At 42.2% G+C, this 26483-nt stretch overlaps 1 protein-coding gene across 2 annotated transcripts; it reads right to left on the reverse strand.

Annotated features, from left to right (window-relative positions):
* Positions 1-3091: 3091 nt before the first annotated feature.
* Cdca8 (cell division cycle associated 8) lies at positions 3092-26442 on the reverse strand. Of its 2 annotated transcripts, none has more exons than XM_020173649.2 (11): positions 26350-26442; positions 26110-26219; positions 25883-26011; positions 24060-24100; positions 11412-11484; positions 9903-9982; positions 8290-8354; positions 6981-7076; positions 5718-5844; positions 4907-4993; positions 3092-3877 (listed from the first exon to the last, which is right to left on the reverse strand). In XM_020173649.2, exons 2-11 carry the CDS (start codon positions 26201-26203, stop codon positions 3833-3835), a joined length of 837 nt encoding a protein of 278 aa, XP_020029238.1. In that variant the 5' UTR covers positions 26204-26219; positions 26350-26442; the 3' UTR covers positions 3092-3832. The 2 variants fall into 2 exon arrangements, with proteins under 2 accessions (XP_020029238.1, XP_073936644.1); XM_074080543.1 differs by having other exon boundaries at positions 26110-26236; positions 26350-26436.
* Positions 26443-26483: the final 41 nt, after the last annotated feature.

Below are 26483 nucleotides of genomic sequence, written 5' to 3' on the forward strand. Positions count from 1 at the left end.
TAGGGTTGCTTCCTTCTGAGGACTGTGAAGGGAGGACCTGCTCTAGACCTCTCTCCTTGGCTTGCAGAGCCAGATTGGACTGATCTGCATTGGCCCACCCTGACAGCCTCATTTTAATTTAATCACTCTTTAAAGGTTGTCTGCAAAGTCCTATTCTGAGTTACCGGGGGTTAGCATTTCCACACAGGAGTTTGGAGAAGGGCAACTCAATCCCTGACAGTAAGGGAGAAGGCTGCATGAGATCTGGTAGCAGGGTTGGGGAAGGGAGGAAGAGTGGGCTAAGATGGTAACCAGCACAGCTACCTGGGAAGTGTAAACAGGAGGTCCACCCAGGCAAGGCAAGAGGCCTGGCTCAAGCAGTTGAATGCCTGCCTAGCAAGTGCCAGGCCCTTAGTTCAAACCCCAGAACCACCAAAACAAACAAAAAATGGTTTTCCTTAGGATATTTTTCATCCCATTTTTACTAGCTGTGCCTTGTGGGGCCTTGGGGCAAGAGAGGTCAGAAACTGTTCCAGGTCATGGATGACCTCATCATGTTTACCAGTACACTGGGAACAGACAAGGGAGATGTTTTGACTAAGGCTGAGTGTGTAAGGCTGAAAATGAAATTCATCTCCCATTGCAAAACTATACATCCCCTACAGATGGGCTCCCTGTCCTCCCTCTGCCACCGCCACACTTATTGAATGCCAGCTGGGGCATGTAGCCTTCTGCAGCCAACTCGAGGTACATCCTCAGAGATCATCATGTCTCCATGCCAATGCTTCTCGGCCTATTGTGCCAGCATTGTTGCTTATGGGCACAGAACATGTGCAGATGGATCGAGGCTTTTCCTGGTACCTTGGTGCCTAGGGCATGTCTGTCTACCTTGTCTACCACTCGAGGATCAGGAAATACCACCACACAGACCCTAATATCTAGTAAGGGAAAGTTGATGGCTGAGTGTATTGGCAAGAAGTGCAGGCCACACCTGGCAGTGAGAGGGTAGGGAGAGGGGACATGTTTGACAGGTTAGATGATGCAGGGACATGATCAAGGGCAGAGAAAATGCCTCATCCTGTCTAGAGGTGGCATCCTAGCCAAAACTATAGAATCCTTGAGCATGCATCATGCTGAATTTGAAGTGTGAGTCAACAGCTGACACACTGTGTGAAATAAAAGGAAAGCAAACTTGATCACTGTGCTTAGACATGCCCTTAGATGTTGAGGTACACTTTGCTTTTCAGTGGTTGTAGGAGTGCACTGAGGAGGGAAGCCCTGCATTGGTATGGGAACTCACCGTCATTGGTGGAGATGGGGCTCTTAATCCCTTGGAGAGGAAAGGTTATGTCTGATGCTTTGAAAGAACAATGCAAAGGTGATACCTGGTCTCTCACACAGATGCTAAGTTCATATAAGTGACCTAGCTCATATTTAAGGCAATACATTTGGGTTATTTCAAACAGGGAGCCCCAAGTAGACTTTTTGGAAATACCAGGGCTCTATAGGGCCCAGAGGAGCCTATCTTTATTTGCTCTCTCAGGTTTCTTGAACTGCCTCTTGGAACCTGAGGAAGGAGGACGCTGGGCTCCCACTTCTCTTTCCACCAAGAGTGGTAATTTAGTATAAACTAAATTGCCCCAAGGGAGGAGCTAGGTAATATCAAGGAAGAAGCGATCTTATAGGGATTGCTTTGAACTGGAAAAGGATTCTCTAAGGGCCAAGGAAAGCTGCTACTCATCTCTAGCTGACTGTGGGCCTGTGGTGACAGATTTTATTTTTGGAGACTAGCAATCTTTGTGAAATCTCTTGAGTTTTAAAAATAGTTAGCAATTGAAGCTAGGCAGAGGTGGCTCACACCTGTAATCCTGGCTACTTAGGAGGCAGAGATCAGGAGGATCAAGGTTCAAGGCCAGCCCGGGCAAATAATTTAAGAGATTCTGTCTTGAAAATACTCAACACACAGACAGACGGACAGACACACACACACATGCACACACACACACACACACACACACACACACACACACACGCACACAAACACGCGCATGCGCCGCGGCTGGTAGAGTGGCTCAATTGGTAAAGCACCTGCAAGCATGAGGCTCTGAGTTCAAACCCCAGTACTGCCAAAAAAAAGAGAAAAAGTGAGCAAATAATTTAAAATTAAAAACAAACACCAACAAACTAACCCAAACATTGAGGGTGAATTACGTCTGTGGGCTGGCAGTAAGATTTAAATTTCCTTTGCAACATCTCTGCCCTGTGGAATAGTTTAGCCCATGCTTAAAAATCTTGGGTGGAGAATTCTTTCCCTTCCAAGCCAGCACCTTCTGTAACATGAAGGACTAGCTCAGTCACAGATGTCAATTAGGCACCTGCTATATACTGTGTATTGCCTACGACTGGCTTTATTTAGGTAGTGATGTGAATGGAAGGAACCAGGGTGAGCCTGGGTCTGGGTGGAACATGTTGGGTCCTAAGTGTTTCCTAGATGTCAGGCTCTTTTCAATGCTGCCCCAGAGAAGGAAGAATTCATAGGTTGGACTACTTCCTTACCATGAGAAACCTTTCTTCCAAATGCTGTTACTGGCCAAAGGGCTTCTTCATAACTGTCCATGCCCAATAACGTGGCTGAATCACGACCCCAGGCTGCCTTCTCAGGAAGAACCCTCTGTCCTCAGAGTTTCATGTGGGTCATTTTGGTGTAGAGAGCTCTAGGAAGGGTCAGATCTGCCTGAGCCCCGGAGACTTTGGGAAGCAAGAAGCATGATCACTGAATTTTCCTTGGCCTGGCTTTGTCTAACCAAGGATGCCTTCCCTCTGTAAGTTTACTATAGATGTCCTAGATTTTGCCTGTAATAAAGGTTTTCACACTTCCCAAGGGGTGTGGCTGTCCAATAACACCCACTCCACTAGTGTCAGCTCCAAAACTGTCCCCACATTCACATAGCACAGCTAGAGATGACAATCAGGTTGAATACTGATTAAAAAACACCAGGGCTGTTGGAATGGCTCAAGTGACAGTGTGTCTGCCTGGCAAGTGTGATGCCAAGTTCAACCCCCAGTACTGAAAAACAAAACAAAACAAACAAACAAAAAAAACAAAAACCCAAAACATAAAACCAGAATTTATTGAAAACAGGTATATTTCACTATCTCTGATTAGAACAAATCACCATTACTCAGGAAAACAATATGTATAAAACTCTCAGGAAAAGGAGAATAAAAACTCAGCCTGTACAGGATTGAATTAACAATATAGAATATAACAAAGAGCCATAAATGAGAAAACTATGTGCCCATAAGCCTGGGATAGCAGTTTCCAAATTCTACTTCCCAAATTCCCTGAACACCATTCTTTGAGCTGGAGCACAAGGACTTCACTGCTTACTGCATAACTAGCCTCTATCCAGGCACAGCCTAGACACGTGGAATGAAGTCACCAGACAAGTCACACTTGCCCTCCCAATGATCCCCAAAGGAGAGCAATGCTCTCTGCAGAGCCTACAGACCTGGCAGGGACAACTGGACCACAGTTTAGTAACAGTTACTCTGTGGCCAGTCACCTAAGACCTTATACTACTCTGAGCCATATGCCTCCCTCATCCAATTCCCACTAACTAGAGAGGTAGAGGTGCAAGATATGGAAGCTGCCTCCAAACCAATTTTTGGTCTTTGATAAACACAAAATACTGTTCCACAGTCAGCTTGGCAAGAACTAATGATCACAGCAGGTAAAAGATTCTAAGGCCCCATTTAGAACCCCTATAGGAGGAGGAGGAGGAGGAAGAGAGGACACATGTGTGTGCTGCTGCTGTGGTCCCTGCTGCCCCTGTCCTGCTCTGCTGTCTTCTCACTTGTGGGTCCGTATGCTGCTGCAGATTTGGGCAAGACGGCTCTAAAAATAGGAGATAGGTCATTTAAAGAAGGTGGTACCTGGCATTCTTGCCCATCAATGGCTTAGTTAGTCCACACCCAAATCTGAGTGAATCTTAGCCCCTTCATTCTCTATTTGTATCACACACTAATCAACCTTTCTGAAACTCAGTTTCTCATCTGAACAAAGGAGAAGAACAGCATCACGAATCAGACAGTAAAGGTATCAAATGACTATTTGGGAACCGTAATGCTAGAGGATGACTGTTACCAGGGATGTATGTGTTTACGTGTGTGATCTTAGTATGTGTTTGGGAACCTAGCTCTACCCTTATCTTCTTCCTTGGGTGTATCCTTCACAGACTCCACAGAAGAGCAGGCCTATGGCAGCTATGTATGCACTAAGTGCTTTCATCTGCACCCAAGACCATGGCTGACCAGACCAGGGAGGTTTATCAGATCAAAGCTGGCCAATTAAATTCTTCCTCCTGAGAATTTAAATTAAAACAGGAAAATGAATAGTACTGGAACTGGAACAATAAACTTAGGACTGGAGGTATGGCTGCCCCAAACCACACACAAATTAATGTTAAGGAAGAACAGAACCAAGAGCTTGACAGAAGGTGATGTGCTGGGAGGGAGGATGAAGATGTGCAAAACAGATCAGTGCCTGAGCTACAAAGCCAGAGAGGTACTAGAGCTGGTGCACAGAGTGAAGGTCTCTAACTACTACTGCTGACGGTCCTTAGAACTCTGGAGGCCTGGCTGGCTGGCCCTTTCCTGGATTCTATGCAATTTCTTTTACCAGGCCCCTCCTCCTTGCCTTGACTAACTACTCTGAGGAAGTTCTGGTTCCTGGTGGTCAGGGGCCCTAGCATACCCTGGTATGAACTGCGTCAGTGAGACAGACAGAACTTTGTTGTGGAACTTCAATGGCAGGTACATAATTCTAAGTATCAAGTATTGGCTCAGACCCAAAATCATCCTAAAGAAAGCTGAACCAAGAAAGCTCCTGGACGCCCCCATGTGTGGAGATAAATATGAGACTTACCGAGAGCTTCTTAATATTTCCTAAGGTCTCTGGATCCAGCTGTGCAATATCCATCCTCTGCAAATCACTGGCCAAGAACTGCATGCTCTGTACAGAGGGGAGGTTGGGTTAAATGGCATGTCCCTTAGGATGGGAAACTCTACCCTGTGACCTGTGTGCCCCAGGATCCCACTGATATTGTACACATGGTGGCAGGGAATGGCTGAGATGGAGAAATGGCAAGGTAGGCAGGAGGGGTGTTAGGCCTAAGGAGACAATGATGTCATCAGCACTATCACTGAGTTGGATCATCAGGTATAACACCATGCAGACCACATCTGAGAGAAATCATGTTACCCTGCGTCTTGGGGGCTGAGGTCAGCAACTTTCTCTTCTTAGCCCAGAGAAACTGGGCTTGGCTGCTTCAGAATCCCTCAGTGTTATACAGAGTCCCTTCTAGACTACATGCACACCCCCACAGTGACTTCTGCTGTGCTGCCTTCGACATCACTGTTACTGCACACATCACAGATGTTATCACTATGACCTTATCTCCACTACTGAACTGCTTCAAGGGCAAGAAATCTCCTACACTTTGGGCCTGGTGTCATCAGGTGGCAAATGGTCACTGGTGGACATATGGAACCCAAAGTGGGACAGGGAGCCTACCAGCCTGGGAGAGAATACCAGGTTCTGAGTGCTATGGATGCATGGAGATCAGAACCCACACCATCAAAGTACTCTGTAGGAAAGTGGGATAACAGCCCAAGGAAGAGAAATGTTTCACTGTGAGCAGCACAATGTGGCCTGGCTTTCCAGGGCAACACTTAACCGCTCCGCCGCCCACTGGCACGGTGAGGGAGATCTCTTTGCTGTCAGCAAGAGGGCTGCCATTGACGGAGATGTTATAAATTTGCTCTCTGGCTGCTGGAGTACGCAGGCCTGGGGTCTTGAAGACCCTGTGAAGTGGAAAATCTCTGTTAGGATGGCTTGGCAGACTGAATGACACCAGGCGCGATGAGCCCTTCCAGCCCCCATCTGGTCTCAAGCTGTAGTTTTCAAATCCCACATTTCTAAGAAGGCAAATTTTAAATTTAGGGAAAACATTTTTAAAACAGTAATGACTAAACACAGATGGAGAAAGAAGGTTGTAATTATCAAACATACATCTAGCAAAAGTCACCTTACCCATGCAAATTTTAGGATCAAAGCTCCATATGGGTACCACTCCTCTACCCATCCAGAGCCAGAAATAAACTGGTTAATGTGCTTCCAAGAATGGTTACGTGTTTCCATCAAGAGGAACTTTCCGGGGTCAAAGGAGGATGATACAAAGATCACACCACTTTATTAATCCCCTACTAACCTTATCAGGACAGTTAAAATGCTACTCCCTATTTTCCCTGAAATGTCTTTTACACTACATGTTTCAGGAAAAAACAACAAAAACCCAGTAAAGTAGGAATTAAAAGTAGAAAGTAGGTCTTCCTCACTTTTCCTCCCCCAGATAACCACTTCTTGCTCCACTCCTCAGAGGTCACGATGCTTAATTCCTGATCTATCGTTCCAGAAAATTCCACATGTATAAAGCAAATGGGATCATACAGTCAGCAATATGCTGGGAGATGATGCTCCTTCCCTATAAGCACATCACATCCATTCTTTACAGCATTTCCTACTCAGTCAACTATCCCCTATGGAAGGCATTAACTTCTGCTGTAAACATTCTTGTTCATGTCATGTTGACTTCTAAAAAGTTGATCATTTTACTCCTACCAAGGGTGTAGGAAAGTGCCAAAACAGTTTCCAAACACTTCTGACCAGAATCAGAAAAGATCAAACAAGAGTCACATAGAAGTCTCCAAGGTATCAGAGGCAGAATATTCTCCTCTCACATCAGATAAAGAATCATTTTACCACTGAAAATAAGTGAACCTGCACTCAGAAGAGAGGCAAACACTGGGAAACCCAGACAGCTACCATATTCTGAGGCTTCCCAGACCAAGGATTAAGGAACATTTTCTACACATTCCCTCTTGAGTAGTATTCACTGCTGGTCTCCCACGCGAAGCCAAGAGCTGCTCTTAGCACTCACCTGGAGTCAAACCGTGGTGTCAGGCCTGGGGTTGGTTTCACCATAGACAACTGAAGTCTACCTACAGCTGGGGTCACAGTGTTGTCATGGCTTGACCTATAGGTCAAGAAACAGTGATGAGGTATGTCAACTCCAGGTGTAATACGGCAATAGTCACAGAGGCAGGTGACACATGGATAGCACTGATTATCTCAGATTCTGTTCTGGGTTCCCTGTACCCATCAAGTCAAGTGACCTCCTTACCACCCTAGGAGGCGAGCACTATTTGTATCCTCACAGATGCAGAAACTCAGGTACATGGAGTTTGAAGAACTTGTCCAAGATCATACAGCCAATTAGAGAGGAGCCAGACTCTAAACCCAGGCAGTCTGCCTCCAGCACTCAACTTTCCACCCAGGCTGAAGGGGGCAGCCTCAATAACACACAGGTTCCTTAGCTGGGACTCTGCTCCTCTTGCAAGGCAGCTGCTTATCATCCTCCTGCCTCTTCAAAGGGAGAGAGAAGGACTTCTCTACTCTATAGACATGCATCCCAAAGCCTATTCTCCCAAAGTGTTCCTCCCTCCCCAATAGTTTATAGTGAGTCCAGTATAATCAATTAGAGCCCATGGAGATTCCTTACTTAGGCAGGTACTCTACCACTTGATCCATGCCACCTGTCCAAGATTCTTTACTTAGCAGGAACTATTTCAAGAAACTAATTATGGTAAAAGCCACTTTGTGCCTGATTCTGGGGTAGTTCTAACACGTGGACACTCAGACAACTAAACATAACATGTAGTTCTCAACTATACTTTTCTGAGCCCCACTTTGTTGTTTTTTTTTTTTTTTTTTCAATACTGGGGTTTTGACTCAGGACCTCATGCTTGCTAAACAAGATGCTCTACCACTTGAGCCACCACACCAGCCCTTTTTTGTGATGGGTTTTTCAAGATAGGGTCTCATGAACTAATTTCCCAGGCTGGCTTTGAACCACAATCCTCCTGATCTCTGCCTCCTGAGTAGCTAGGATTATAGGCATGAGCTACCGGCACATGGCCTGAGCTCCACAATTCCTGCTTGTGTTAAAAAAAAAAGAAAAGAAAAGAAAAGAAAGTTGGGGAAGATAGAGACTGTAGGCAGGGGAACTTGATGAGGCATCAGCTACGACCATTTCTAGGGGCCTCCAGCTCAGACACGCAAAGATTCCATGACTTTAAGCTCCAATCAAACACCAGCTACTAGAGTCCTTTCACCTCAATTTGTCCTGTGCTGTATGGAGTCCTCCAATAAAAACAAAAACAACACACATAACTTTGGAAACCCATTACCTTTTGCTTTTGCGTTTTGCTTGTATGGACTGAGTTCTCTTCCTGGATGGAGGACACCTCTTGACCTAAAGTCACAATCAAACAGGTTATAGAAAACCCAGGAAGGGGAAAGGCAAGGAGGATTAAAACAAAATAAAAAGGAGGAAGAGGAGGGGAATTAAATAGGAGGGGAAGAGGGACCAGACTTAGAAAGGAAAATTAATACTGAACATAAGAAAGTCTATTTCATCAGACCCTATAGGTTAAAAAAAAAAGTCCATCTTAGCTGGGCATGGTGACACACACCTGTAATCCCAGCAGTCAGGACACTGAGGGAGGAGGATGGTGAGTTCAAGGTCAGCCTGGGCTACATAGCCAAGACCCTGTCTCAAAAAAACAAAACAAAATAACAAAAAAAAGAAGGTTCATTTCACAGAACTCAGTAACTAAAACCTGTGGAACATAACTGATCAACTAGGGACTTATACAAGTTGGACCTTCAAAATAGAGGACTTAGGCCAATATTAAAGGAAAATCTCTTTGGCACTGATTGCAGCCTGGCTTGTTCCCTCTACCTTGCTGCTGTGGAGGTCACTTAGAGCAGCCCAGATGACCAAGGCAAGGAAGCCTCTGCAATCATCACCTTCCTGAGTCCTGAGAGTACCTGACAAGAATTACTCCTTGTCTTCTGGCAATTCTAAGCCTGACCCAACTGTCTTTATCTCTGGATGTCCCTTGGGAATCTACCTCAGGGGCCCCTTTCCATCTTCCTTTCAGCTCTCACTGCAGCCTCTCTCCCCTTCATGCTCTCCCAGCACAGCCTTTTCTCCTCCCACCTTGGAACAAGCACCTAAGGAGCTGGGCTGTCAGAGTATCTCACTTTGAAATTCTGTCTAGCCTAGATGTCCTGGAAAAGTACTTAACCCCCAGCAGGTCAAGCAACTGGCATCTGTTCCTGCTCATCCCAGTCAGCCACTGCTCCAGGATCCCATGTTTCACTGGAAGGCAGTTGCCTAATCTAAAAATCATTTAGTCATCTCTGATTCCTCTTTTCTTGTACCAATCATGCTCATTTTTCTTTATAAAACTTATCTCAAATCCACCCCTTCTTTTTAGCTATTATACCTCAGTTCAACCTGACTGGTTTCCTTGTCTTGTGTTTCTCTCTTCCATTTATTCTGAATACTGTTTGAAATATTGATCCAACGTCACTTACAATTACCTATGTGACAGAATGAAAACTCCCAAGCTTGGCACACAAGGTCACTCATCATCTGGTCCCTATTCTCCCTCCATTACTACCAGTTTATATCCCATCCATACCTAACTGCTGCTCCTTAAATGGACACTCTCCTAGCTTGTCCTGGAACTCTCTTCCCTTTCTTCTTCAATAATGGTACTTCACTCACTTTGAAAGGACTGGGTATGTTCCTACTAGGGTAGAGAAGGCTTGCCACCCTCCTCTTCTGTGTTCTACAACTTTGCAGCTGTGTCAATGATCACTTTTGGTATTTGCCACTGACAGTGGGATCTTCTCAAACAATGAGCTCTGGGAGGGCAACACTACATTCCATATATTTCTGTGTCTGCTCATCTCCTGCTAACCTTCACCCCTTAACTTGAATTCTACTTACTCTTGCAGTTTGAGGGTTCTTATGTCTATTTTCTTCTTCTTCTTCCTCTATCATTTCATCCACTTGTATTACTTTTCGTCCTGTAAGAAACAGTTTTTTGTTTTTGGTGGTGCTGGGGTTTGAACTTAGGGCCTTGTGCTTGTGAGGCAGGCTCGAGAGGCGCTCTACCACTCGAGTAACACCACCAGGCAAGAAACAGTTTTAAAAGTATGTTATTTCTGATGGGAATAAACTTTCAGGCACTCACACTTATAAGGAATAGAACTTGTGCAATCTTAGGCTGCAATGAAGAAATCAACTCAGAGGCTGGTGGAGTGGCTCAAGTGATAAAGCACCTACTTAGCAAGAATGAAGCCTTGAGTTCAAAGCCCAGTACTGGTCAGGTGCCAGTGGCTCATGCCTAAAATCATAGTTACTTGAGAGGCTGAGATTGGGAGGATCACGGAACCTCACCACTGAGTAAGCAAAACTTATGGAACTAAGGAGAGAAACTGGTATTACCTAAATATGGAAACTACCCAGAGTGACCTAACACTGTAAATACTTGACTAAGGAACTCTAGGAACACTCAAGTCCAATTCCATCATCACTTCAGAGAGGGTGAGTGGAATATGACACCAAGGGAGCAAAAAGCTCATCACACTATCTTCACTGTTCAAGGCAATTCTGACGGAAGTCAGTCAGAACCAGAGGTAGATAGTGTTTCTGGCTATGGTCAGAGAAGGTGGCCTAGAGGGCAGCCTCCACATCCAGCCATGAGTCAAGTGTGGCCACGTAAAGATCAGATGTAGCATACTACTGTAGTGTAAGGACACTGACTGTCCATGTCTCAATTCATTCTGATCAGATTTCATACTTACTAGTTACAACCTGGCTTCCCATACAACTTTCTGTTGTATTATTTCCCAGAATATGGGAGATGAATTTATACAGGTAGATCACTAAATTGAATCACAAAGAATTATATGCTGAGAAAGTTATTCTTTCTACAACTCTCGTTAAGCTCTACTGGTATATCAGGGAGAGTCTCAGGATTACATGTCTTTACACCTCTCTGAACCTTTCTAACTTCTGTTTTCCTTGGAGGAAAACAAGTAAGTATCAATGTTTGGTTCCAACACAGCTTTTCTCCCTCCTTTCATTTTAGCTCACACATCAGACTTAGGAGTTAGGTTAGTAACAGTCCTATGTAACAATTAACTGAATGTGGTGGTCAAAATCAAATATTTGGACATACAAGATTGAGGACCAGACATTCTTGGAAGAGAGAAGCCCCACCTGAAAAGCTAAAAAACTCTCAGGACCTTAGCTCTTTGTTGCACAAGGCATTTTGAAAAATACTCATGCTACCTGTAACACCATTACTCAGGAAGCTGAAGCAGGAGGATTGTGAGTTGGAGGCCAGCCTGGGCTGCACAGCCAGACCTTCTCTCCGCCCACCCACCCCCCAAAAAAATCATTAAAAAAAGTACTCACTCAAAAAAAAAAAAAAAAAAAAAAAGTACTCACTTTTGGAAGATTTCAGAGGCGTCTGAATAGCTTCTGCTGTTAATTTGTTTATTTCTGTGATATCCACGTCAGCCTGTGACAAACACAGCCAGAAAATACCAGGCTTATTCCATCAAATATAGAAACAGTTTATTAAAATAAAAAAAAATTTAAAAACCATATTAGACACATGACAAAAGATTATTAAATGTTACTAATACAGCATAGTGAACTTCCATAAACCTCCCACACAACCTAAGACCTAAAACATTGCCAAGAGCTTGCTTCTGGCTCTATATTCTCTTTCCATTTCCTCATTTGCCCCCCAGTTTCCTAATCCTGGCATTACTCAGCAGTAACCATTATCATTCCATTGCTTAGGAGAAAGTTAATGCAATGAATATGTTCACGTATATATGTGTATGTGTGTGTGTATAGATATGTATACATATAAGTGCTTTTTACAAATGTGGAAACAACACACACACACATTTTTTTTCTGTTTTGAGAGAGGGTTTTATTATTACATAGTCTAGGCTGGCCTGGAACCTACTATAGCCCAGGTTAACCTCAAGCTTAAGTGTTCCTGCCTTAGCATCCTGAGTGCTGGGATTACAAGCATGTACCATGCCACCATGCCTAGCTGGTTTTGCTTGTTTTTGACCACTATTATAAATTTGTTTTCACTACTGTATTATATCCCATTGTGTGATTATATCACTATGGATTTGTTCATTCGCCCATCAATAGATCTTTGCTATTGCAAACACAGCTACTTTGAACTGTCTATACACAAGTGTCTGAGGCACTTAATATCCATGTTTTCTCTTAGCTATCTACTTAGCAAAGACAGTGTTACAGGTTATAGGTTACATAAATGTCAGCTTTGATATCATACAAATTGTTAAAATAGTTATACTTGTCTACAACTCACCTGCAGGGTTGGAGGTGTGGCCTAAGTCAAAGAGCATCTGCTTATATATCTCATCTGCTGACAAGTTCCTAATGGTTCCTAATGGTTCACATCCACTATGACACCAGACTAACCAGTTTTTTGCAAGTCAACAAGGTCTCTGCTGGGTGTGGTAGTACATGCCTATAATCCCAGCATTTGGTAGGCAGAGGCAGGAAGAGGATCACAAGCCCAACTTGTTCCAGGCCAACCTGGAACCTGTCTCAAAAACAAAAAAAGTGGCCAAACATGGCGACACATGCCTGTAATCACAGCTACTGGGAAAGCAAAAGCAGGAGGAACTGAAGTTTGAGGACAGCCCAGACAAAGGTAGTGGCAAGGCCTTGTTTTAAAAACATCAAAACCCAGCTGAGTACAGTGGCTCACATCTGTAGTCCCAGCTACTTTGGGAGGTTGATATAAGGAGGATTGAGGTTTGAGGCCACCCCAGGCAAATAGTTTGTGAGACCCCTGTCTCTAAAAATAACTACAGCAAAATGGTCTGGAGATATGGCTCAAGTGGTAGTGTCAGCTTTGCAAGGGCAAAGCCCTGAGTTCAAACTCCAGTCCCACCAAAAAAAAAAGAAAACAGAAAACAGAAAAACCAAAGGACTAGGGATGTAGCTCAAACCGTAGAGCACTTTGCCTAGTATGCATGTGCAATGCCTTGGGTTCAATCCCTTGAGACCCAAAAGTCTCAATAATATTTTCTGATGCCCATGGATTCTTTGAAAAGACTTCCTTAGAGTCACATTCTAATTAGATTTGCTCATGGTGGTGACAAGAGCAGGTATAATCCGTAGTCCTTTCTTTATGGGATTTTTGAAAATACCAGGATAGTTATTACAGACTAGGAATGGCAAAGGTTTCATGTCTGGATTTGTAGGGACTACAAAGAATGCCCAGGGAAGGATTCCTTAGATTAAGCTTAGCAAAAAACTGCTGTAATAGATTAGTGATGTCTATGGTGGTTGATGAACAGAAACTGGTAGTACTCCTGTCAACTTTCCAGCATCTCTAGTAACAACTGGCATGTTATGAAGTTAATATTGGTGGCAGGCCACAGACACTATGCACAAGAGTTAATATAGAAAGGCCTGTTCATAAGATTGGCTGGGAACCTGGATTCCCACCACTAGTGCCTAAACTTTTTTTTTTTTGGAGGCACTGGTGTTTGAACTCAGGGCCTCAAGTTTGCTTTACTACCTGAGCCACTCCACCAGCCCACGGTGCCTAAACTTTGTGCATACAATATAGTTCACATATTATGAACACCTGCTTATTTCTACTAGGCAGATGATGCTAAGCGACAAGCCCTCAATACAATCCTGGGCATCGAATCTCTAATGAGCTTTTCTGATACATAGCATTTCAGATGTTGAATTAAGCCATGTCCTGTATGAACGCCACTGGAAGCTTATACCTGATTTCCTCTGGCCTTCGCCCCATGCACTTTTTCCCCTTTGCTGATTTTGCTTCGTATCCTCCCATTGTGACAAACCATCACCATGAGTATGATTATATGCTCAGACCTGTGAATTCTCCTAGTGCATCACCAAACCTCTAATTCCAGCACTTGAGAGGCTGACACAGAAGGATCACAAGTTTGAGGTAAGCCTAGACTATAGAATCATTGTCTCAAAAGAGACAAGGCAGTCTTGAAAGCCCCAACACACCTTCCAATTAAGAATTTTTGGACCAAAGTTCCAAACCTATTCCTTCCTTGGGTTTTAAATCATATTAGCTAACGTTGGAGTTCCTCAACTTAGTATAACATTTGGTCTCTCATATTACAACAGAAGTTGTTATTTATAGTTCTGTATATGTCTGATTAATTTAAAAAGAGGGATATTCATTAGCTAATCAATATAATTCATCACAGAAGCTTTGAAACATCAGATCTGGGTCTGTGTAAGGTGAATAAAATGGATCATGGGAATATATTATGAAGAAAAAATTAGTGCAGACTAAGAATGCTTTACTAACTCTTGATTTTGTTTCAGTCATTCCCATTCTTCTTCTACACTATTTACTGTTAAACTGATGTTTTCCTAAGTGAACAACTGGCTACTAATTACCTTTAATTTCTAAAGCTGGTATAAAACAGCTACTCAGTGAAACTATGTACGCTTTGTAGACATATCCTTCAAACCCAAGATTCCAAATGACTGATCAAATCATGGAAGGAAAGAAGAATTCTACATTCATTTTGTAAGGCTACAATTAATTTTCTCCCCAGAAAGATACACAAATGATTGTACACAAGCAGTTTATATATGATCTTAGCATGCCTAGGGACTCTGATGGACTAGTATGCAATGATGTCTAAAAGAACTTTCTGTAAGGACAAAAATGTTCTGTCTTTATTCTGTCCAACAACATGGAGGCCCTTAGTGATGTGAGGCTGCTGACCATTTGAAATCTAACTAGCATCTAAGCAAATCAATCCATAATTTTATTAACTTTTGCCTCCCATCTTATTGCCTTCCGTCCTGGTATTGATGCTAGAAGGGAGGTGAGAGGGGCTGAGGTATTCTGAGAGCCCCAAGCAAGAGCACTGCTTCTACAGTGTGACATGATAAAGTCACAGTCTCTTTATCTCCTAGAAAGTCAGGTCATGATCTGCCTACAACCTGGGTAAAGAAACTTGAACTTGAGGCTTTCCACTTTCCCTGCCAAGTTCAGAGCAAAGGACCCAAAATTGAACAGCCTCCCTCTGAGGATTTAGGAATGACAAACTCATGTTCTCCAGTGTACTCTCACAACACGAAATGCATCTATGACCAAATGTGTGTGGGTTTTCTCCCACACCAAGCCAGCAATCCAGTACTGGATGCCACTAACTCTAATTCAATTCTGACGCTACCTATCTGAGAATAGATAGGAAGAATAAAATATCCCTTCCCCAATTTACTTCTTTAGCACACTTCACATTAGTTTTTCAGAGAAACTGTGGACCTCTACAGATATAGGATGGCTCTGAGAAGCTATCCCATTGTCCTTTTGTGAAACAAAACAAAACAAAACAAAAAACAACAAACAAAAAAAAACACTATGTCTCTCTGCATTAGCAAATAAGAGGTGCAGGCAGAGCCATTTCCACTGAGGTCTTCTTATCACTAAATAGACAAGGAGGTAAGGATGAGGGGGTAGACTGACACTGGCCCAGACAGAGGTTACCTGATGACTGCTAAACCTGGTAGAGAATAGGACAATCTCTGCTCAACTTTCTATAGCTTGCAGTCACCTTTTTGTTCCAAGTCTCAAGTCCCTATTTCTGGCCCTTTCTTTGAGCATACGTATATGATTCCCATGCTTATGTACATTGATAAATCTGTAGCTTTCCCCCTATTAATCTCTTTTACTAGTTTATTTTATAGGCCCAACTTATTAAACCTTCAAAGGGAAAAGAAGACATGTAAAACTTAAGATGCCTAGGGCAAGGTATGGAGAAAGGGGCACAGAGCTTCCATGCCCTCTCTGGTGTACTACCCCTCAGGAACCTCCATGTGTTCAGCTATCAGCAAGTTCTCAAAACTTGTCCTTTTGGGTTTTCATGAAGGCTTCATTACATAGGCATGATTGATTTAGCATTGGACATTAGTGATCAGCTTAACCCTCAGTCCTGCTCCCCGGGAGGAGGGGCATTGAGTTCCGACCCTCTGAGCATGGGTCTGTTCCTCTTGCAAGTAGCACCTCATCCAGTGGTTACCCACTAACATAACAAACTCAGACAAGGTAGGAAGGGGCTTGCTATAAATAGTAAAACACTGTCTCTCACCTCTATCACTCCAGAGTTGCTCAGGAAAACAGATCAAATATTCTGACAAAGAATACTCTTCCTACTATAGTCACTTAAGAAATTAAAGGGAGGATTCCAAGATGGCGGCTAGAGGTAGGAAGCAGAAAGCGCGCCTCCTATAGTGAAATCTTGGAGAGACGCAGGAGACACACTTTGCAGGCATAATCACCGAGAAAAGGCATAACTTTGACCCCTCCACATCTCCAGCCGGCGCAGAGAATCTCCACTCCACGTTAAACGGAGAACTGAGGAGGCCCCCGGGGCCGCCAGTGGCCGGCGCCCATACGGCTTGGGAAGACGCGGACCAGGTGAGCTTCGCGGTACCGCGGTTCCCCCACAGACAAGCCTGGGCCAGAGCAGCATAGCCCCCTGGACAGACTGACCTCCACCCGGGAAAAAAGAGAAACAGTGTACTAAGCAATAAGAACAGTTAAGACACGCTGGAAAGAGGGTGGGGCGCCCTGAGCGCTGAAGATTGGGGGAAGGGAAGCCTTCCCGGGACTGTAAATAAACAAGCCGGGCCGGCCGGAGAGCCTCTGGCGGGAGCGGGGCGCACCCAGCAACCAGGAGCAGGGACGCTTGTGAGAGGAGGGAAGACCCACTTCCCACGTGAACTGTAAACAAACATGGCGGCCGGCAGGAGCAGCAGCACCGCCCAGTAAGCAGGAGCAGTGGGAGGAAAACTTCAGAGGAGAGGGGGGAAGACCCACTTCCCACGTGAACTGTAAATAAACATGCAGGCCTGACTGTCACCTTTCCCAGTGCTTGGAAAGGGGAAAGCCTGTAGCAGAGGCTCCCGCACAGGAGAACTCTGAGCAAACAAAGCCTGTGGGACCAGGTGAGTGCTAAGCTCACCCCAGAGATCTGCATAAATAACGCCGCCAGCTACAGGCTGAGAGCAGCAGGCAGGCAAGCCACAGTTGCAGATACCACTCTCAGAACTGCCTCCAGGCGCTTTTTTTTCTTTTTCTCCCTACCTTTGATGAGAGAACAACCGAATTACACCTGCAAGCCAAAAAACTTACTGAAACTGTATTGCATCTGAACTGGGGACACTTGGTGGGGCTTTTGTGTGTGTGTGTGTGTGTGTGTGTGTGTGTGTGAGTGAGTGTGTAGTTTTGTTCTACTTTATGCATCCCCTTTGATGAGACAACTACAGAACAATATCTGAGGCACCAACTCCAGGACTGCAGATTGAGACGGACACCCAAATTATTAAGACTGAAACTGCATTGCATACAAACTTGGAAATTTTTTGGTTTTTTTTTTTTTTTTAATTTTCTATTTTCCATTTTATTTTAATTCATTTTTATATATAGATATTACTTTCATTTACTTACTTTTATTTTTTTTATCTTTGATTTTCAATCCTCTCTCTGTCTCTCTAATGTCTGTTCAGCTTACTGTCAATTAGTACACTAACACTCCCTGTTTATACCTTTGAAACTCTCTTGTCTGATACCTTGTTCTGCTTTCTCCCTCTTGTCTGTATATTTGTTTTCCCCTTTTCTTTAACTTCTTGCTTTCCATCTCAGCTCACCCTTCCATTCTAAATATTACCATTGTTATTATTACAAGCTAGAAAATACTTAATTACACACAGTACAGGGACAGTAACAACACCAAGGACAATGACGGGAAGACAGAAAAAACAGGGAAACCAGTTTCCCCACAGCAAAAAATTAGTACAGGAACCAGAGGGGAATGAAGAGAACAGAAACTCAGATCCAGACTCCAACAAAATGAAGATAAACTATGCCAAAGGACCCAATGAAGCTCACAAGAATAATTTAAAAGAAGACATACTACAAGTACTCAATGAGAATTTTATAGAGATGATACTGGATAGGGTCAACCAAAATGTACAGGAGACACTCAAGAAATTCCAAGAAAATAAAAATAGAGAATTTGAAAAAGCAAAAGAAGAAATAAAGGAAACCATAGAAGCACTGTATAAACACCAAAGTGAAAGAGAGAACACAATGAATAAATGGATAAATGAACGAACTCAGGACAAAAATAGACAACAATAAAGAAGAAAACAGCCAGGATATGGAAAACCTCAGAAAAAAGAACGAAACAGAACTGCAAAACAAGATGGAAGGCCAATCCAGCAGAATAGAACAAACAGAAGACAGAATCTCAGAACTTGAAGATGAAATGGTAATTAAAGGAAAAACCGAAGAACTATTAATTAAACAACTCAAGACCTGTGAAAAGAAAATGCAAGAACTCACTGACTCCATCAAAAGACCAAACTTGAGAATCATGGGCATCGAAGAAGGAGAAGAAGTGCAAGCGAAGGGAATGCGTAATATATTCAACAAAATAATAACGGAAAATTTCCCAAATCTAGAGAAAGATATTCCCATACAAAGGCAAGAGGCCTCCAGGACACCAAACAGACCAGATCAAAATAGAACTACTCCACGACATATCATCATTAAAACAACAAGTTCAGAAACTAAGGAAAGAATATTGAAGGCTGCAAGAGAGAAAAAACAAGTAACATACAAAGGTAAACCCATCAAAATCACAGCAGACTTCTCAACAGAAACATTAAAAGTAAGAAGAGCGTGGGGTGAGATCTTCCGGGCACTGAATGAAAATAACTTCAACCCCAGGATACTCTACCCAGCAAAGCTATCATTCAAAATAGATGGAGCAATAAAAGCCTTCCATGATAAGCAGAAACTAAAACAATATGTGACCACAAAGCCACCATTACAAAAGATTCTGCAAGGGATCCTGCACACAGAAAGTGACACCCAACTTAACCATGAAAAGGCAGGCAGCACCAAACCACAGGATAAGAAAAAGCAAGACAGTAGAGAGTAACATCAAGTTAGGTACACACAATCAAACCTTCAAACAACTAAGACAACTAAATGGCAGGAATCACCACATACCTATCAGTACTAACACTTAATGTTAATGGACTTAATTCACCCATCAAAAGACACCGTTTGACAAAATGGATTAAAAAAGAAGATCCAACAATTTGTTGCTTACAGGAGACTCATCTCACTGACAGAAATAAGCATATGCTTAGGATGAAAGGCTGGAAGAAGATTTACCAAGCCAATGGCCCCCGAAAACAAGCAGGAGTAGTAATACTTATCTCTGACAAAGTAGACTTCAAACCTACATTGATCAAACGAGATAAAGAAGGACATTCCATACTAATAAAAGGGGAAATAGACCAAAAGGAAATAATAATCATCAATCTGTACGCACCCAATGTCAACGCACCCAATTTCATCAAACATACCCTGAAAGACCTAAAAGCATATATAAACGCCAACACAGTGGTTGTGGGAGACTTTAACACTCCATTATCATCAATAGATAGGTCATCCAAACAAAAACTCAATAAAGAAATCCAAGATCTAAAATATGCAATAGATCAAGTGGACCTAGTAGATGTCTACAGAACATTTCATCCAACCTCTACACAATATACATTCTTCTCAGCAGCCCATGGAACCTTCTCCAAAATAGATCATATCCTAGGGCACAAAGCAAGCCTCAGCAAATATAAGAAAATAGAAATAATACCGTGCATACTATCTGACCACAATGCAGTAAAAGTAGAACTCAACAACAAAAGTAAAGACAAAAAACATGCAAACAGCTGGAAACTAAATAACTCATTACTTAATGAAGAGTGGATCATTGATGCAATAAAAGAGGAAATTAAAAAGTTCCTGGAAGTCAATGAAAATGAAAACACAACCTACCGGAACCTATGGGACACAGCTAAGGCAGTCTTGAGAGGAAAGTTTATAGCCATGACTGCATATATTAAAAAGATTGAAAGATCCCAAATCAATGACCTAATGATACATCTCAAACTCCTAGAAAAACAAGAACAAGCAAATCCCAAAACAAATAGAAGGAGAGAAATAATAAAAATAAGAGCTGAAATCAATGAAATAGAAACCAAAAAAACCATACAAAGAATTAATGAAACAAAAAGTTGGTTCTTTGAAAAAATAAACAAGATCGATAGACCCCTGGCAAACCTGACTAAAATGAGGAGAGAAAAAACCCAAATTAGTAGAATTAGGAATTCAAAAGGGGAGATAACAACAAACACCATGGAAGTCCAGGAAATCATCAGAGACTACTTTGAGAACCTATATTCAAATAAATTTGAAAATCTTAAAGAAATGGACAGATTTCTAGATACATATGATCATCCAAAACTGAACCAAGAGGAAATTAATCACCTGAATAGACCTATAACACAAAATGAAATTGAAGCAGCAATCAAGAGTCTCCCCAAAAAGAAAAGTCCAGGACCTGATGGATTCTCTGCTGAATTCTATCAGATCTTTAAAGAAGAACTGATACCAACCCTCCTTAAACTGTTCCATGAAATAGAAAGGGAAGGAAAACTGCCAAACACATTTTATGAAGCCAGTATTACACTTATCCCAAAACCAGGCAAAGACACCTCCAAAAAGGAGAACTATAGGCCAATCTCCTTAATGAACACTGATGCAAAAATCCTCAACAAAATAATGGCAAACCGAATTCAGCAACACATCAAAAAGATTATTCACCACGACCAAGTAGGCTTCATCCCAGGGATGCAGGGGTGGTTCAACATACGAAAATCAATAAACGTAATAAACCACATTAACAGAAGCAAAGACAAAAACCACTTGATCATCTCAATAGATGCAGAAAAAGCCTTTGATAAGATCCAACATCATTTCATGATAAAAGCTCTAAGAAAACTAGGAATAGAAGGAAAGTTCCTCAACATTATAAAAGCTATATATGACAAACCTACAGCCAGCATTATACTTAACGGAGAAAAACTAAAACCATTCCCTCTAAAGTCAGGAACCAGACAAGGATGCCCACTATCTCCACTCCTATTCAACATAGTACTGGAATTCCTAGCCAGAGCAATTAGGCAAGAAGAAAGAATAAAAGGAATACAAATAGGTAAAGAAACTGTCAAAATATCCCTATTTGCAGACGACATGATCCTATACCTTAAAGACCCAAAAAACTCTACTCAGAAGCTTCTAGACATCATCAATAGCTATAGCAAGGTAGCAGGATATAAAATCAACATAGAAAAATCATTAGCATTTCTATACACTAATAATGAACAAACTGAAAAAGAATATATGAAAACAATTCCATTTACAATAGCCTCAAAAAAAATCAAATACCTAGGTGTAAACCTAACAAAAGATGTGAAAGACCTCTACAAGGAAAACTATACACTTCTGAAGAAAGAGACTGAGGAAGACTATAGAAAGTGGAGAGATCTCCCATGCTCATGGATTGGTAGAATCAACATAGTAAAAATGTCGATACTCCCAAAAGTAATCTACATGTTTAATGCAATTCCCATCAAAATTCCAATGACATTCATTAAAGAGATTGAAAAATCTACTGTGAAATTTATATGGAAACACAAGAGGCCACGAATAGCCAAGGCAATACTCAGTCAAAAGAACAATGCAGGGGGCATCACAATACCTGACTTCAAACTATATTACAAAGCAATAACAATAAAAACAGCACGGTACTGGCACAAAAACAGACATGAAGACCAGTGGAACAGAATAGAAGATCCAGATATGAAGCCACACAACTATAACCAACTTGTCTTTGACAAAGGAGCTAAAAATATACGATGGAGAAATAGCAGCCTCTTCAACAAAAACTGCTGGGAAAACTGGTTAGCAGTCTGCAAAAAACTGAAACTAGATCCATGTATATCACCCTATACCAAGATTAACTCAAAATGGATCAAGGATCTTAATATCAGACCCCAAACTCTTAAGTTGATACAAGAAAGAGTAGGAAATACTCTGGAGTTAGTAGGTATAGGTAAGAACTTTCTCAATGAAACCCCAGTGGCACAGCAACTAAGATATAGCATAGATAAATGGGACCTCATAAAACTAAAAAGCTTCTGTTCATCAAAAGAAATGGTCTCTAAACTGAAGAGAACACCCACAGAGTGGGAGAAAATATTTGCCAACTATACATCAAAGGACTGATAACCAGAATATACAGGGAACTTAAAAAACTAAATCCTCCCAAAACTAATGAGCCAATAAAGAAATGGGCATGTGAACTAAACAGAACTTTCTCAAAAGAAGAAATTCAAATGGCCAGAAAACACATGAAAAAATGCTCACCATCTCTAGCAATAAAGGAAATGCAAATTAAAACCACGCTAAGATTCCACCTCACCCCTGTTAGAATAGCCATCATCAGCAACACCACCAACAGGTGTTGGCGAGGATTCGGGGAAAAAGGAACCCTCTTACACTGTTGGTGGGAATGTAGACTAGTACAACCACTCTGGAAAAAAATTTGGAGGCTACTTAAAAAGCTGGACATCGATCTACCATTTGATCCAGCAATACCACTCTTGGGGATATACCCAAAAGATTGTTACTCCAGAGGCACCTGCACATCCATGTTTATTGCGGCACTATTCACAATAGCCAAGTTATGGAAACAGCCAAGATGTCCCACCACTGACGAATGGATTAAGAAAATGTGGTATCTATACACAATGGAATTTTATGCAGCCATGAAGAAGAACGAAATGTTATCATTTGCTGGTAAATGGATGGAATTGGAGATCATCATTCTGAGTGAGGTTAGCCTGGCTCAAAAAACCAAAAATCGTATGTTCTCCCTCATATGTGGACATTAGATCAAGGGCAAACACAACAAGGGGATTGGACTATGAGCACATGATAAAAGCGAAAGCACACAAGGGAGGGATGAGGATAGGTAAGACACCTAAAAAACTAGCTAGTATTTGTTGCCCTTAATGCAGAGAAACTAAAGCAGATACCTTAAAGCAACTGAGGCCAATAGGAAAAGGGGAACAGGTACTAGAGAAAAGGTTAGATCAAAAAGAATTAACCTAGAAGGTAACACCCACGCACAGGAAATCAATGTGAGTCAATGCCCTGTATAGCTATCCTTATCTCTACCAGCAAAAACCCTTGTTCCTTCCTATTATTGCTGATATTCTCTCTACAACAAAATTAGAAATAAGGGCAAAATAGTTTCTGCTGGGTATTGAGGTGGGGGGAGAGGGAGGGGGTGGAGTGGGTGGTAAGGGAGGGGGTGGGGGCAGGGGGGAGAAATGAACCAATCCTTGTATGCACATATGAATAATAAAAGAAAAATGAAAAAAATAAAATAAAATAAGGCTGTTAAAATTTGGGAAAAAAAAAAAAAAGAAATTAAAGAAGGATAGAACCTATGAGGCAGGAACTGTGGACAAAACCCCCAAAATATACAGCTGTCCCTTAAGTGTCCATGAGGTGTTATTTCTTGAACCAAAATCTGTGGATGTCCAAGTCCCTTATATAAAATGACATAGTATTTGCATATAACCCATGAACATCCTGCTATAAATTACCTTTAGATGGCTTATAATACCTAATACAATGTAAATACTATGCAAATAGTTGTTATAATGCATTGTTTAGCTACTAAAAACAAAAAATTCTGTACCTGTTTAGTATGGATACAATTCATTTTTTCTGAAATTTTCAATCCACAGTTGAATGTGTGGTTGCATTCTCAGATGAGGAACTCCCTGATGGGGGTGGCGGGGGACTGTGTCATAATAGCAGTCACTCTTTTAGTACTCAGCTCTATGGACTTCACATCCTCAGTGTTTGAGATAACTAGAATTTTTTCAGCTGATACCATGTCCTCTGATGAAAAATTATCTACAGTATGCACCCCATGGGTTAGATTTTATGACTGGATTATACTTAAAAACTAACCAGCTCAGGACTAAGGGTGTGGTTCATGTGGTAGAGCACCTGCCTAACAAGGGGAAACACATAAACAAAACAAACAAAAAACCCCAAAACAAACCAGCTCAAAAATAAAAGAGGTCACTTACTGTTGCTGCCTCTTCCAGAGCTTGTTTGTTCCCTCCAAGGGCTTTAAAAGGAATATTTAGTTACTATCAGATTAGAATGATAAATCACCTTCCCTAATACTATCAGTTATCTTTCTAAAGATGGAGAGGATTAAGCTTTTGGTCTAACAAGGAATGACCTTCACAATCTGATCTCTCTTCAAGTTTGATTCCTCCCCCTCCTTATACATTTATTCTATGTTTGATCTCAAAGTTTTGCCTTTTTTTTTTTTTTTTTTTTTTTTTGGCGATACTGAGGTTTAAACTCAGGGCCTCACACTTACTAGACAGACACTCTACCATTTGAGCCACTCTGCCAGCCCTCACCAAAGTTCTTATTGTTTCCCAAATGTGCTGCTGTCTTTCATGACTCAATGCTCTGGTACTAAGTATTTCCTCTGCCTAAAATACTCCTCTGTACCCTACACATTTCTAATTCATCTGACATAGTAAATGTGTATTGAATGAAAAATTCTTCATGAGATTTAGATGTAGAATAAAAGCTTAGGTTAGATCCTGTTGCTAGAAATCCTCATGGTCTGCATAACAGTTAAGATCTCAGGCTTTGTAAGCAGAATGTCTGAGTTTCAAATAGCCTATGCCATTAAGTAGCTTATGAGGCCTTGAACAAAATAACCTATCTTTCTGTGCCTTAATCTTGTCATTCTAAAACAGGCATAATACTGTTAATTAGCTTGCTATGAGGATAATGTTAATGCATGCAGAACATTTGGTACAATGCCCATCTGGCCAGGGAAGTACTATATAAATATACCTAATAATCACTACTCCAATTTATCTCTTTTGTAGTACTTACAATTCCAATTATGTACCTATAATTGTATATGAATTTTCTAAATGACCCTTCTCCACTAACCTATCAGTTACTAAAGGTTTTAATCCTCAATGATCTTCAGCACCTCCTACTGTGACCTACATATGCCAAACTTTTGTAGAAAGTTTGTCCTACATCCAGTGAGGACAAAGTTAGTGAGACCCTAATCTCAAAACCAAAATGCAAACAAAAGGACAAAATGGCTGGTATGTATGTGGCTCAAGTGGTAGACCACTTGCCTATCATGAGTGAAGCCTTAGGTTCAATCCCCAATACAAATAAATAAATAAAATAAACTGGATGTGAGCAGAATATGCACTTCTATCCAAGAAGAGAACTACATATTATTACTATTAATAAGGAAAACAGAAAGGATAACCCAGTAGTCTGTATTTCCTTGGAAATTTAACAAGCAGTAGGATATCAGCCTGCAATTTTTCGCTGGTCAGGAAAACCCTCCAGTCCCAACACTTCACAACTGATTTGTCCATTTTAAAATTGGCCATTTCCATAAACTGCTGAAAGAGCTGCTTGGTGTTATCCTCCCATCTGACCTCTGATAGCAAACCAAGTAATTTACTCATTTATTTTTAAATGGCTAGGTAACACACACAGGCATTTCCTGACTTGTGAAATTCACACTTCAGTGTGTCCATAAATAGAGTTTTATTGGTGTAAAGGCCATTCACTATCCCTGTCTTGAAACTGTAACAGCAGAGTTGAGTAGACAACCCTTTGACTCAAGAAGCCTAAAAATCTTTGTCACCTGGCCCTGTAGAAAAAAGGTTTGCGTACCCCAGGGCTGGATGACAGTAAGCGCTGCAGAGAAAAGTGGGACTGTGCAACCCTACTGGGTTGCAATTTTTCGACCTGAGTAAGAAGGGGACATTTGAGCGAGTCCCTTCGGAGGGCTGTTATTATAACCAGTGGCGGGTACGCGCCGGGCCCGGGGAACTCCAACAGCTCTTACCGAAGTAGTCGAGCCAGTTCATCTCGCGCAGCGCCTTCGGAAGCCGTAGGATCTCGATGTTGTACAGGTTTTCCACCTCCTTGAGGAGGTTCTGCCTGTCAGACTCAATTTGCTTGATTCGTACTTGCACTGCGAGATGGCAGAGCCACAAGACACAGGTCACCAGGCGGGTGAATCTGTCCTGCCGGCGCCCCAACCCGCATTCGCTTCGGGTAGCCGTCCCTTACCTTCACGGTCGAAGTCCTTAAGAAAGGAGGCGAGCTTCCGGCTCCGTAACGAGTTGGTCTTGGCCACCCGACTGGTACGCTTCCTAGGAGCCATGGCGCTTTGGGTGGAGCTGCGAGGATCAGGGGACTGAGCCACAAGGGGTGAACGGCGGAATTAGGGGAAGGGGTAACAAGGGGCGGAGAGGGCAGACGGGAACCGTCCTTTGGGGTCTAGGCAGAAAAAAGTAGCGAGGCACGTACCTGCGGAGCCAAAGTAAGGACGAAGAAAAGCCTCGCAGGTCCAGCCGAGAAACAGCGGCTCTGCAGGTAACCGCCACCCAATTTAAACTTAACTGCCACAGGCCGACGAATGAGAAGTCGCCGTCTTAAGACGT

The sequence above is a fragment of the Castor canadensis genome, chromosome 7, assembly GCF_047511655.1.
Source record: "Castor canadensis chromosome 7, mCasCan1.hap1v2, whole genome shotgun sequence".
Taxonomy (NCBI): Eukaryota; Metazoa; Chordata; class Mammalia; order Rodentia; family Castoridae; genus Castor; species Castor canadensis.